This window comes from Amphiprion ocellaris, chromosome 8 (genome assembly GCF_022539595.1).
Source record: "Amphiprion ocellaris isolate individual 3 ecotype Okinawa chromosome 8, ASM2253959v1, whole genome shotgun sequence".
Taxonomy (NCBI): domain Eukaryota; kingdom Metazoa; phylum Chordata; class Actinopteri; family Pomacentridae; genus Amphiprion; species Amphiprion ocellaris.
In genome coordinates this window covers 9,422,626-9,435,651 of record NC_072773.1, presented here as the reverse complement: position 1 = coordinate 9,435,651, position 13,026 = coordinate 9,422,626, and the positions used below count along the sequence as shown (strand labels likewise).

General features: G+C 38.4%; 1 protein-coding gene across 2 annotated transcripts; it reads right to left on the bottom strand.

Annotated features, from left to right (window-relative positions):
* Positions 1 to 2,308: 2,308 nt before the first annotated feature.
* trappc6b (trafficking protein particle complex subunit 6B) lies at positions 2,309 to 12,702 on the bottom strand. Of its 2 annotated transcripts, XM_035953496.2 has the most exons (6): positions 12,483 to 12,698; positions 12,316 to 12,383; positions 9,680 to 9,797; positions 8,338 to 8,421; positions 5,497 to 5,590; positions 2,309 to 3,008 (listed from the first exon to the last, which is right to left on the bottom strand). In XM_035953496.2, the coding sequence occupies exons 1-6, from the start codon at positions 12,561 to 12,563 to the stop codon at positions 2,977 to 2,979; spliced, it is 477 nt and encodes a 158-aa protein (XP_035809389.1). In that variant the 5' UTR covers positions 12,564 to 12,698; the 3' UTR covers positions 2,309 to 2,976. The 2 variants fall into 2 exon arrangements, with proteins under 2 accessions (XP_035809389.1, XP_035809390.1); XM_035953497.2 differs by lacking the exon at positions 8,338 to 8,421 and having other exon boundaries at positions 12,483 to 12,702.
* Between the last annotated feature and the right edge of the window lie 324 nt (positions 12,703 to 13,026).

Genomic DNA, 13,026 nt, shown 5'->3' with positions numbered 1-13,026 from the left:
GTTGGGTCCTTGAGCAAGGCCCTTAACCCTTCCTGTTCCAGGGGCGCTGTACCATGGCTGACCAATTGGGGAGAAATGCGAAAATCAGAATTTCCCCTCGTGGGATTAATAAGGGATAATAAATTTCTCACAGACATGTGGATATCTTTAGGCTCATGTATTAGTATCAAAATCCTGTACTATTGTCTAATTTTTGGCCTAAAATCAGAGTAAAATATGGCACATCTCCATCTCTCTTTTGTAATTGCCTGTATATTTCAAATAAGATTTTGGTGAAGCTACATTGTGGTAAGGTACTGGATTTCTAACTTGATAACTTCGAACGTGTCATACAGCTGTGTCAGTGAATCACTGAGGAGTACTGAAGAAAAGCAGGTCAGTAAATAACAGCTGAAGTAACAGCCTGAAGGGAGAAACACAGAGCTGAGAAAAACACTTACTGTTTATCTATTCAGTAATGTACAACAGGATGATGTGTCACTGTACACTTAACCCGCTCTGAACATGACCAACTATGGGTCTCCACATTTAACATACAAGAAGACCCTCACCCCTCCCAAACTTACTAATGCACAAGCCTACTGTTAACATTTGCAAGGTGTTACTCCTACACTGTAAAACACCAAAAAGGAATTTGGTCAAATTAACTTTATCTTTTCCAGTTTATTTAATGTAAATTTACAACTTCTGCTCATTTCTGGTTAAGTGACCATAAAATGTCTTTTCTTGTTTTAGTTTTTTTTAGACCACTTTACGAACTTCAGGCATTGTGACTTAAAATGAGTTGCATGCATGGACAGCTGATAGTTTACTCAACTCATTAAATTAAGCTTTGAAGAAACAAAACCAGCATACATGTAGACTTCCCAGGATACATTAGATATATAGAGACAAAAATGCCAGAGAGGCTCTTGTTTTTTGTAGTTTGAGAAAACAGACATGGTGGATACTTGCTGTGTGTCTTTAATACATGTTAACTTGTTTTGTAATAATCAAAACAACAAAATGTTAAATTCAGTCCCTACACCCATTGATTTCAAATTTATCTCACGGTACCTTGGTGCAGCCTCAGAGATTGTCTTTACACTGACTGAAGAACTAAGCCTGTTCTCAATGTTAAATGAAGACAAATCTGATTAAAATTAGAATATGTAATAGGAAAGCAAGCGTGTCTGTGTATGTAGATCCATTGTCTACGTAACTAGTGGATTAACTTACTTAGCTTTACACTTGCACAACTTACAAGATGACATTAATGAACAAAAGTGCAGCTAACTCACGTTGTTAAGGCAGCAGGGCAACTTATGTTTCTAAGCTGAATGAACTTAAAACAATTAACAGTGGAGTGGCAAACACACAAACCAACTCTGTTGCAGCTGCAGCTCCCCTCTAGAGTGCCTTTTACTGAACAACTGAGAACTGTTTCATGAACTCATTCAATCCGTCAAAAGTGACAAGTCACTAGTGTGTCGGTGAGAACATTAATCAAAACACAGGACTAATAAAAGCACTCAGGGAGTGCAGTACTCTGCCAAGGCTGCTCAGTCGCTGCATGATTTCCGACAGATAAGTCCGCAGTGGTGGATTTGTAGTAGGATCACAATCGTGATTGAAACAGGCAGCTGACATAGTGTTCACTTGTTGTCATAGTTGCAGTTATGCTGTGCCGCTATCTCGCAATGATACAGAAACCTTTAAATAATCCATGGATCCAGACTATTATCCGCATCACTGCTAAAATCTAAGCACTTGGTCCTCGTGTCATTTCTGACCTTCCTTGAGAATTTCATCCAAATCCATTAGTCTGTTTTTGAAAATTGGTGTTGTCACATTACTCTGCCGCAGTCCTTAGCGGAGTAATTAGACAAATGGACAGGCGTTATACCAGTCCGTTTTGTTTTTTTAACTGTACTAACTGAACAAATTACCAACTTTTGTGGGGTACTTTTACACATAATACCAGTTACCCCTGATAACCTAGCAATAGTTATGAAATACTAAGCGTTTACTAGTGCTGCATTTTTGCTAGTGTCTCAGTAGGGACCATCACCTCTGCTGTTAGGGGATTGTTCTATCTGGTTCTGAGCCAATTTGAGCAGTAACTTTTAGAACTATAATGCTGTGCGAATTGATGCTCCGTAGTATATCGTACATTGTAGACTCTCCTACTAATTTTGGAGCCACTTGTGATTACAGCCGCTGGTTTACAGGAGCAGTTATTTGTGTGCTGCAGGATGCTGGGTAGGGAACACAGTCAGGGTATCAGTTGCTTGCTGCTGCTGAAAAAATAGTGAGACTGACAAGATAGTTTAAGGTCGATAACTCACAATACAAGTTTCTTTATTGGGGCACAATTAAACAGTTTTTGCAGGAAAAAAAAGACAAGTAAACAAAAAAGCTGATTTCCTGGATGTTCACATGCTCAAAAGTTTTAAGTTCTCAAATGGATTCTGACACCTTTTTAACAGACTAGTATACAAAAAAATGCACTTGTATTTAAAAAAATAGGTTAGTGATTACTATCAATATTTTCTAGATTTCATTGAAAAGAAATTTAGTTTCCAATCAAACTGACATTTTGCAGTTTACTTTGTAACATCAAGGGGCACCAAAGCACTTCCATAACAATAAGACATTCTATTTAGTGAGACACAGACTGTACGTTAAAGACAATACATTACTCCTCAATCATTCACAGAAAACATCTTGAGGCCAATGGAAAACATTTGGCCAATTATGATAATCATGATGTGTCAAACAGAAACTGTTATCCTGGAAAGACTATCAGGCTTATCAGAGAATAGGGCTTTGAATGTTGTTTATACAAACTTTTGCCAAACATCCCCATAATCCCTAAAGTGTAGTGTGCAATATATTTTACAGATTAGGAATGGTGGTGTTTCCCTTTAATGGCAACAACTCAAGGATATATAAAGGCAAAGGAGCGTGCAGAGTGAGTGTAGCCTCTGCTAGTCCCTACGATTTCTGGATCATGACCTGGAATTTACCTGTAGAGACAGAAAGAAAAGAAGGGAGAAGGTGTTTGTCAGTTCTCACATTCAAAAATAAAAAGAAATTGCAGATTTCCTCTTGCTTGAATGTTTTTCCACGATAACTTAATAAGGCGGTTACCCATCACCCGGCCAAGGATCGCCAGCTACTTACAGGGAGCCAACCCAGGGAATCGGGTACCTTGTCAAAAAATGACAGTATGCCAATAAACAATTCTGGTCCTCTGAATTGTGCACTGCTTGATGTAGCTGTATCACCCACTTTATATGCACATGTTCAGCTGTTTTCACTAGGATCAAATTATTGTAACAAGCAAATACACACTTTCTGACTGTGGTAATAACAAACATATGTCTTCAGGAAACGTTAACGTTTCTCGTAATCAAATAATTGTGACCAAAGAAATGTTGGCAGTTTATTACAAAATCATCCCTGACATGTACAATTAGACTAAATATTATCTGTAAAGTACTTTGTTGTACGTTCTATTTGAATGAAAAGTGCTAAATAAATACAGTTTGATTAATTGGTTTTTGATCATCTACAATCGCAGCAGTACCATGGCTCGGGTTTCTGTGCAGTTGGCCTAAAAACACCATGACAAAGATTGCAAGCAAATAAATATCAATATAAAAGTAAAGTATTTACAATACTCTACTAGATAAGCTTTGCAAGTGTCTTTTGAGAAGGGAAATGTGTTCAACAGAGAAGGCATTTTGCTGAGTAACAGACTGACTATTTTTTGCCATCATAGGTCAAAAGTTAGAGTACAGTTTTAGCATATTGGAATTCAAGTAGTCTAAGAGGAAACTAGATTTCTGCACCTCCCTCGGGCTCAGGTTTCAAGCTTTAGAACTTATTGCCTATGATGATAAAATTTTAGCCAGGTACAGGTATTTTTAAGTATGACGTGTATATATATATATATATATATATATATATATATATATATATATATATATATATATATATATATATATATATATATATATATATATACACATGTGTATATATATGTGTGTGTGTGTGTGTGTGTGTGTGTGTGTGTGTGTGTGTGTGTGTGTGTGTCTGATGTGCACCAGAAACTACCTGGACAAGAAATGGGTACTATCCATTGTGTAAAGCAATACTGAAGACTTTATTCTACAGCTGAAGGTGGAGTCTTTGATTCCAGTATCTAAGAGTTCACACCAGTATGCTCAGTCAGATGTCTTCAGATGGTCACACAGGTAGAAACACGATCAGCCCACATTTCCAAACTTGGACTGGCCAGACTGTCCTCTGAAACCATCAATCAGTCATTGATACCTATTGTAAGTCGGTGATATATATATTTCACTTTTCAGCTCAAAATATTGCTAAGATGGTAAATCTGACCATTTACCAAATTTGCCGGTATAACTCTTGGTTTTGGTCCTGTTCCAATTGAGCCGTCAGTCTGTAGTCTGAAATGCAGCTGAGCCGCTGCTATGCACAACTGCTCCAGGAAAAACATTCTCTAAATGTGATTGACATCACAAAGCCAAACAGTTGCACAGCAACCGACAGACACAACTGAAAAACATGTAAATTAGAACAGCATAATTGGGCACAAAATGTGACATGAAAACACAGTAACCCGCCCACTACTTGTTTATTGCCATCAAAAATCATTGTTGAAGTTTCCATGATCTCTGTGTCTCCCCTTATCCTTACAGCTTCTACAGAGCTCTGATTAATGGGCATTCAATAAAAGGTCATGGTAACGTTAGCCACATAAGCTGTACAGCGGGCTAACACTAAGGATTTTTTGATGATTATTGAGACATTGCTATTAAAAATAACTGTAATCCACTGGCTCTTCCGTACTTCAGTGACAGGGAGTGCACTATGTAGTCCACGATAGAGTTATTGGAGTGCTTCAGTAACAGCTAAGCCCTTTTAAGAGTTAGCAGAAGGCATCAAACAAACTGTGTGGTCTGCCAGACCCATGCTCATTTAGAATTGCTTCACAAGTAGCAAGTAGGATTATGCAAACTGTAGCTGGCTGACTACTGTTGCCCAGTTCCTGTGTAGAAAATTGATCAAAATTCTTACTATCTTGTAAAGCTAGAAGGCCATCTAGTTATGGGGGCTTGTGGAATGGCAGTAGTGAGCCTTCCTATGTTTGCAGCTTTTATTTTACACCATAAAATTTATAAAACATACAAACCTCGTCACATGAGATCTTACATGTCAGACTAAATATTTTTGAAAATTGAAAAACTGAGTGGTAGGACCGCAAAGACCCTTTTTTCTGAGCTTTCACCAGCAATTCATGTAATTCCTTAACAGATGAAGTTGGTTCAGGAAAAGAAAACCTGTCACTGATGAAGACAAAAAGATATGGCTAAAAGTCCCCGAAACAGTCGCAGACATGATTTTTTTTTTTCATTCAACTACTGTTTCCCAGAACAAAGTTTCTGAGTATCTGATTGAATGATGGTCAAATAATGTGCATCTTACAGGCAGGCATGACGGACACTTCAGCAGTCACAATACTCTTCACTCCCAGGTTAGACAGAGCTCCTCTAACCAGACCGCAGGTGAAGGCCAGATACTGGAGAGAAAAAATAATCAATAAATTCATAAAAAATAATGTGGTCAGTGAGGATGTTTGTATGCATTTAACAGGTTCAGGCTAAATAAACGATTATTCGGGACAGGTATTGGCTACGTAAACTTTAAATAAAAGCTCCATAATATAAACCTTTGCAACATGTTAATAGAATTCTCACATGTTCTTAGTGTCTTTCATGTTTCAACTCAAAATACCCCACAGATCATACAGTTGTAAACAAAAGTTTCCATACACTTGTAATTTTAAAAAAAGTATACGATGGCATGTTTGAATTTCCAGTGACTCTTACAACTCCTAAATATCTATAATGACTGAAACACATGCATCTTTGTCCCAAAAAAAATCAACATTTGTGCATTTTTGTTCTTTCATACAATTAATATAGGTCCTCTTGATATATGTCAACATCTGCTGGGACTGAAGTATAGATACAGCAACTTGAATCATCAGTTTGGGTGATATAGAAATCTGTGCTAATCAAATTTTCTTAGTGGCATGAACTCTTAACTTCTTGTGAGTGACTACAAGGACTACAACTGCTGACTTGTCAGCACCAATTTGAATTGGGCTTGTTTCATATGCTCGGATTACAGTGGGAAAGTCTTAGGAGCTGACTACAGATTTGAGGAAACAAATCATTGACTTGAACAAGTGAGTACAGTCATTTGGAGCAATTTCAAAGATGCTTGAGATCCCACAATCAACTCTGCCAAAAACTGTTTATAAGTATAAAGTGCATGGTACAGTTGTGCTACTGCAGTGAGCAGGAAAAAATCTGAAACAGTCACCTGCTGCAGAGTGACAATTGATCAGGATAGTCAGGAGGCAATCAAGAATCACCAAAAATGAGGTGTGCAATGAATTAGAAGCTGCTAGAACACAGGTATCAGTGTCCACAGTTAAGTGTTTTACATCACCATGAGATGAGAGGCTGCTGTGTAAGAAGGAAGCAATTTCTGCAGAAATGGCACTGTAAGGCTCGACTGAAGTTTGCTGCTGATTACATGGACCAAGCAAAGACTTTCTGGAGGAAAGTTCTGTGGTCAGATGAAACCAAAACTGAGCTATTTGGCCACAATGATGCACATTGATATGCTGCTTCAAGGTCTTTAATCCCAAGAACACCATACCTTCCCTCAAGCATGGTGGTGGCATCATTATGCTCTGGAGCTATTTTGCTGCCAGTGGAACTGGTACTTTACAAAAAGTAAATGTAATAATGAAGAAAGAGGATTACCTCCACATTCTTCAGGAAAACCTAAAATCTTCAGCCAGAAGGTGTAATTATTTTGGCAGTGTCTTAACGTAATTGAGATCATTGAGCAGGATACCTTTTTTAATGTCTTGAACTGTCTGATGGAGATGTTTTAGTGCTGTTTGGAAACATGATGTGTGTTGGATGCAGCTGGACATTCCAACAAAACAATGACCCCAAAGACACATTAAAAGTGACAAAGAAATTATTAAATAAAGGCTAGAATTAAGGTTTTTAGACTGGTCTCCCCAGAGTCCTGACTTAAACCCCATTGACAATCTGTGGACTGTGCTGGAGAAACAAGTCTGTGTCAGACAACCAATACATTTTGGTAAACTGCACAATTCTGTCAGGAGTAGTGGTCAAAGATACAACCAGCAGCTTATCAGAAGCTTGTGCACAGCTATCCAAGAAATCTGAAAATGGCCAAGGGACATTGAATCAAATATTAGCATTGTTGTATGCATATTTCTGACACTGTAGATTTTGTCACATTTCCAAGTGGGAAGAGCATTTATTTGTGGCACCACAAATAAATGGAGACTGATTAGACAGAGACTTGTTCAGGGTGACTAAAATATAATCAAGACATCACTGTGAATGTAAGTAACAAAAGGAACAGAATTTTGATAAAGTGGAGGCTCGGGGGTCACAAACTGCCACTGTGCACTGTTTCTAGCTTTAAAGTTCTGATCTCTGAATGTGAGCCTGAAGCCATGAATATATAGCTAATAATTAGGTAAATACAGAGAAACTACCGTTGAAATACTAACAAAAACTCTCTTTGCAAACTAATGCAAACTGCATTTTGATTATGTAATGTTAACATTAGCACAATATCAGCTAGCTATCTAGTACTGCTAACATCCACTAAGTAATGCTAGTTAACTTTTGCTACGCTAATATTTGGTTAAATGCTACTGATTGAATATGTAGGTTATTTTCCCGCTAATGCATTTCCATTTAAAAATGCAACTAAAATTAACTTCTGCTTAGTTCATTTCTAGCATCCACACTGCGTCGGCTGGAAACGCTACTGACCCAGTTTTAGTCTGAAAACTCCAGGGTTGTGTATTAATCTGAATGGGTGTAAATGGAGACGTTGGTCAACAGACAACCACGTTCATTCGCTGATTTGTCAAGAATCCAAAAGGGGACTGTTTTACTACATGAAAACAAAGCCATCAGCCTTTCCTACCACTCGTTAACTCAACATGGATAACCCTGGAGGTGACAGTCATTGCTGACCATGTTGTCTCTACTCACAGCTGTTGACCAGTTAAGGAAATCTTTGGCCTTAAACTTGAATTGCTGCTCTTCCTTCATAGTGCCTTCTACAACTAAGCAATCAGTCCTCTCGCTCATGTTAACACTGGAAACCTGCATGCCCAGTGTACGTAAATAGTCATGTGATATGTGTTCTAGACATTTCAAGATAGTCATGGAGTCTCATGAAATAACAGCAGTGCACCTTTGGGGCATGTTCCAGATACTGCTTTCCAGCTGACAGATGACTCAGTAATCTGAACTTGTTGTCCTGCAGAACATAGATGCCCTGAAACACATGACAACATCACTGACTGACAGAATTAACACAGCACATAGCAGTACAGCTGGTGAAAGGAGATGGGGAAAAATAACACCATTGACAGTTACACTGCTCAGCTACAACATTAAAACCATTGTCAGATAAGGTGAATACTATTGATTATTACATTACAGTGGAAACTGTTGCGTCAGTTGGTGAATTTGGTGTGTTTGAAGAAAGAAAACACATAGTGTAAAGATCTGAGCAACTTTAACAAGGGACCAACTGGATGGTCAGACGACTAGATCAGAGTATCTACAAAAGAGGAGGTCTTGTGGTTTGTTAACGATATGCAGTGGTGAGTAGCTGTAAGAACTGATCCCAGGAATGACAACTGGTGAACAGCGACAATTGCAGAAAGCCTTAATGCTTGCTATAACAGAAAGATGCAGAACGTACCCAGCCAGAATGTCAATGCTGACCCCTGTCCAACTCTGAATATGCCCACAGTAGGCATGTGAGTATCGCAACTGCACCATGAAGCAGTGGAAGAAGGTGGCCTGGTTTGATGAATTATGCTTTTTCTTTTTCACTTGGATGGCCAAGTACGTATGTGTCATTTACCTTAAGCTGAGATGGCACCAGGATGAACACACTGTGTGTGTTTCCTCTGCTGTGTCTCTTGAACACACAATGAAACACATGCAGTGGAACGGGAGGGACAAGCAAAGCAAAAGTAACAATCCCTGAGCTAACAACATCTTGTCCCAAGCATTCAATGTATTTTACAACGTTAGCGTGAACAAAGGGCTGTGATTAGACTATTTTTTGTTGGCTCTGGTGTACAAAAGCTTGCTGGTTGTAAATGAAAGGCATAAAGAGAAATTACAGACAAACCTGTTTGTTTTGCTCTGAAATGCTTGTGCTCTAGTGACATCTAGTGGTTCTGAGTGTTTTATACAGTGTCTTTAAAGGCTCTACTGTGACCTGATACCACAGAGGGCATTCAGAGGGCTTGTGGAGTCCATGCCTTAATAGGTCAGAGCTGTTTAGGTGGCCTACACAATGTTTGACAGTGGTTTTAATGTTGTGGGTAATTATTGTATCTACCATACTATATATACAAGACATATATACAAAGTATAGATTATGTAAATGTAAATCAATATAAATTATTTCAGTTTGTCAGGGTTTAGCCTGAAGGCTCAGAGTTTGCTGTGTTGATAAGTAATGTTAATAATAACCTGTCATATGACTGAATGCAACAACGAGAATTCAGTGCTACCTGGTGATTGGTGCGAAGGTTGTCAATTTGTTTCTTAAACACACAGGTCCAGAAGTCTTTGCATATGAACTTCATGATGTCCAGCTCATCTTTAAATCGTGCTGTGTCTTTAGTCAATCTAGAGAAAAGCAAAAGCTGTTTGAATGAAGGACAAAAACTTGACAAAAGCATTCACTTAAATCTAAGCATTGTTGCCGTAACAAACATTTATATAATACTTATGCTACCATTTAAAAGTTTGGGGTCCCTTAGAAATGTCTTTATTTTTGAAAGAAAAGTCTTTTTTTCAGTGAAGACAACATTAAATGAATCATGAATCCAGTCGAGACATTGTTATTGTGGTATATCACTATTCTAGCTGGAAATGGCCGATTTTTAATGGAATATCTACATGGGGCTACAGGGGCGCATTTCCAGCAACCGTCATTCCTGTGTTCTAATAGTACACTGTGTTAGCTAATCATGTTGAAAGGCTAATTGATGTTTAGAAAACCTTTGTGTAATTATGCTAGCACATGAATAAAAGTGTGAGTTTTCATGGAAAACATGAAATTGTCTGGATGACCCCAAACATTTGAACGGTAGTGTAATTAAAAATAAAAGACATCCAGTAAAAGGTTTGCTTGCAATATTGATTAATTACAGAGTTCGCTAACTTATTAAAAAAACCTGAACAATAATACATCTTACATTTTTAGAAATACATATACACCAGACTGTATTCTTTATGACAGCTGATACTGTTTTTTACCATGCTGTTTTCATTTAATTTTATATTTTTTGAAATGTGCAAAATTTGACAATTCATTCTGGATCCATCGTTTCTTTCAGATTAAACCAATCATGGCATCAAAAGTGCACAAAAACCCTCCAATTTTGTCATAAAGTAACAGATTAGTATTCGATCAAAATGTTTTATGTTTTTCAAGTAGAGGATATTTAAAATTTAGATCTGATTTTTTTTTATGATTGATTAGTTGCACATTATATCTAGTCCATGAAATATCAAAAGTGAAAAACGGCTGTTAGTTTCTTCATGCCAAAGGTGCACTTACGTGACTAATAATCTAAAACCCAAACATCTTCATTTTATTATCACTGGATAAACAAAAGTGAGCAGAAACTCCTGAACTATACAAAATTATCAAAGGCCAAGGCAATAAAATTCAATCCATTATGAAACCCTCTAACCCTCTGATCTTAGCTTCAGATTTGTGGCTTCTGATTCAGCAGTTAAGGGGAAAGTTGAACAAAGCTTAACCAACCACACTGAGCAACCGACTCTGTGCGCATGTTAGACATTTTTTGTAAAACCTTAATGCTGTCTAAACTAGAATAGCTTTATTGTCGTTGTACACAAAAATTGTACAACGAAATTGGTTTGTAAGACCGCTGAAAATCCCTTGCAGTGTCCATTCGGCTCGTGAATCCAACATTTTGCAACTCTGTACTGGTGTATGACAGTAGCTACTCATTCACACACACATTAATGAAATGCAGAACTCATGTCTGAAACTCACCTTCACATTTGTGAAACCTTAATTTTACTTGTGAAGACACAAAAACGGGACATTTATCCTTATCCTGTACAGTGTTGTCCCCCTCCCCACGTTGCTCTAGGGGCCTCGTTATCCCAGTAAAGGAAGGAGGATCGAGTAGTTCCCAAGACTGTGACTTAATTTAATTCATACTCCTTAGTCTCGGGTGATGAGCAGCACCACAATATTTTTGAGTGACGACATCCACCTGTCCAGGACTGTAGTGTTGTGGACACAAATTTTGGGCAGCACATGGAGCTGCACAGAGGGGTCTGTGTGGATTTTCATGGAGTTAGAGAGATAACAAAATTCAAGTCACGTGACTCTTGTATACTTGCAGACGCAGAAAGTATGTCACTTGTCTTAGATCTCTCTGCCGCTGATAGGAGCAACACACCTGGAAAGGTAACACAGCACCTCACAGGCTTATAACTTAATTGAAGAGTTGCGTCCGCTTTGACAGTGTTATCACAACTTACTGATTAAATTTGAATGTCTCAGTTTCAGACAAATTCATGCAAAAGTGTTCATGATCCTAACCTTTAATGAACTCCAGACTGATTTTATTCTGTCAGAGCATGCTTTCAGTGTGCACAAAAAGGAAGGGCTGTTCACAGACTGTCTCTCATCAGTCAATGGCAGCATATCTGCCTCTGGCTTTTATGGAAGAGGAAGGTAGTTGCTGAAGCAGTCAATGTTGCATTGTGACAGGCTGCCACACGTAAATGAATTTATGGGAAACACTGACCTCATGCTATTGGACTCTTTTTCAAACAGTGGAGGTCAAATATGCTGCCATTTGCTGGTTGAAAAACTTTAACATGTCGCCCAACCTTAATGCGACATGTCTTTTTTATAAAAATAAAATGAAGGTTTCGTGAGTTTGGAAGTGGATTTCAGGCCCCATTAATTCTTTACCTGAAATGTGTAACAGTTTTACCATACAGGAAGAGCTGGACAAAACAGAATCAGCCCTTTAAGTTCGGCTACTTTGGCTGTCCCCTTGTGTGCTGAATCAGAAGCTACGAATAGGGAACTAAGTTCAGTGTCGCCCACCGAATGCAGCTTCCGTTCACCATTGACACTTCAGCTTCCTACCTCTCTATCAGACCCTGACCGACTCTTAATCCCATATTCTCCAGTTTGGTGATATTTCTTCCATTCTCCTGAATGCAGGACAAAAAAGAACAAATGAAACCAAGACTAAAAAGTGTTGCAGTCATTTAGCTCCGGGGTAAACCTTTGACTAAATCACAGCTTCTTACCACCTCTCCGCTGTCAGCTGACTTGTAAATGTACTCGATCACTTCGCTGTGGAGAAACTGGAAAGGAGCTTCGTCTGCCATTCTTCTAGTGAAAGCCGTGGCGCTGAGGTGCTGCTTTACTGAGACACTTCCACCGAGACTGACATCCCTCCACACACACGGACAAACAAACCTGCAACTCCAAACAAACACTGGTGTTGGCTTGTTTCTTTCATAGAGCGCACAGCTGCTGCCCCAGTACCGCCACCTGCTGGTCCGGAGTCTAAACTGTCCCAGTCAATCACATCTAATTCATGTAAATTAATTTATTAATGAAGGAATAATGCGACAACACGGTTCACGAATACTAGATAAATAAAAACATTAAAATTGTAACTAATATTAAATGTACGATACTGAAAACAACAAAACCATGACAAAATGAGTTGAATTGAAGGGAGAAAAATAAACTAAAGTCCATTTGCCAACATGCTCTGGTGCTTCACATGATCAGTTTGCATCAGCAGCTGCACTTTGCTCAGACATGGCAGCATGATTTTGTAAA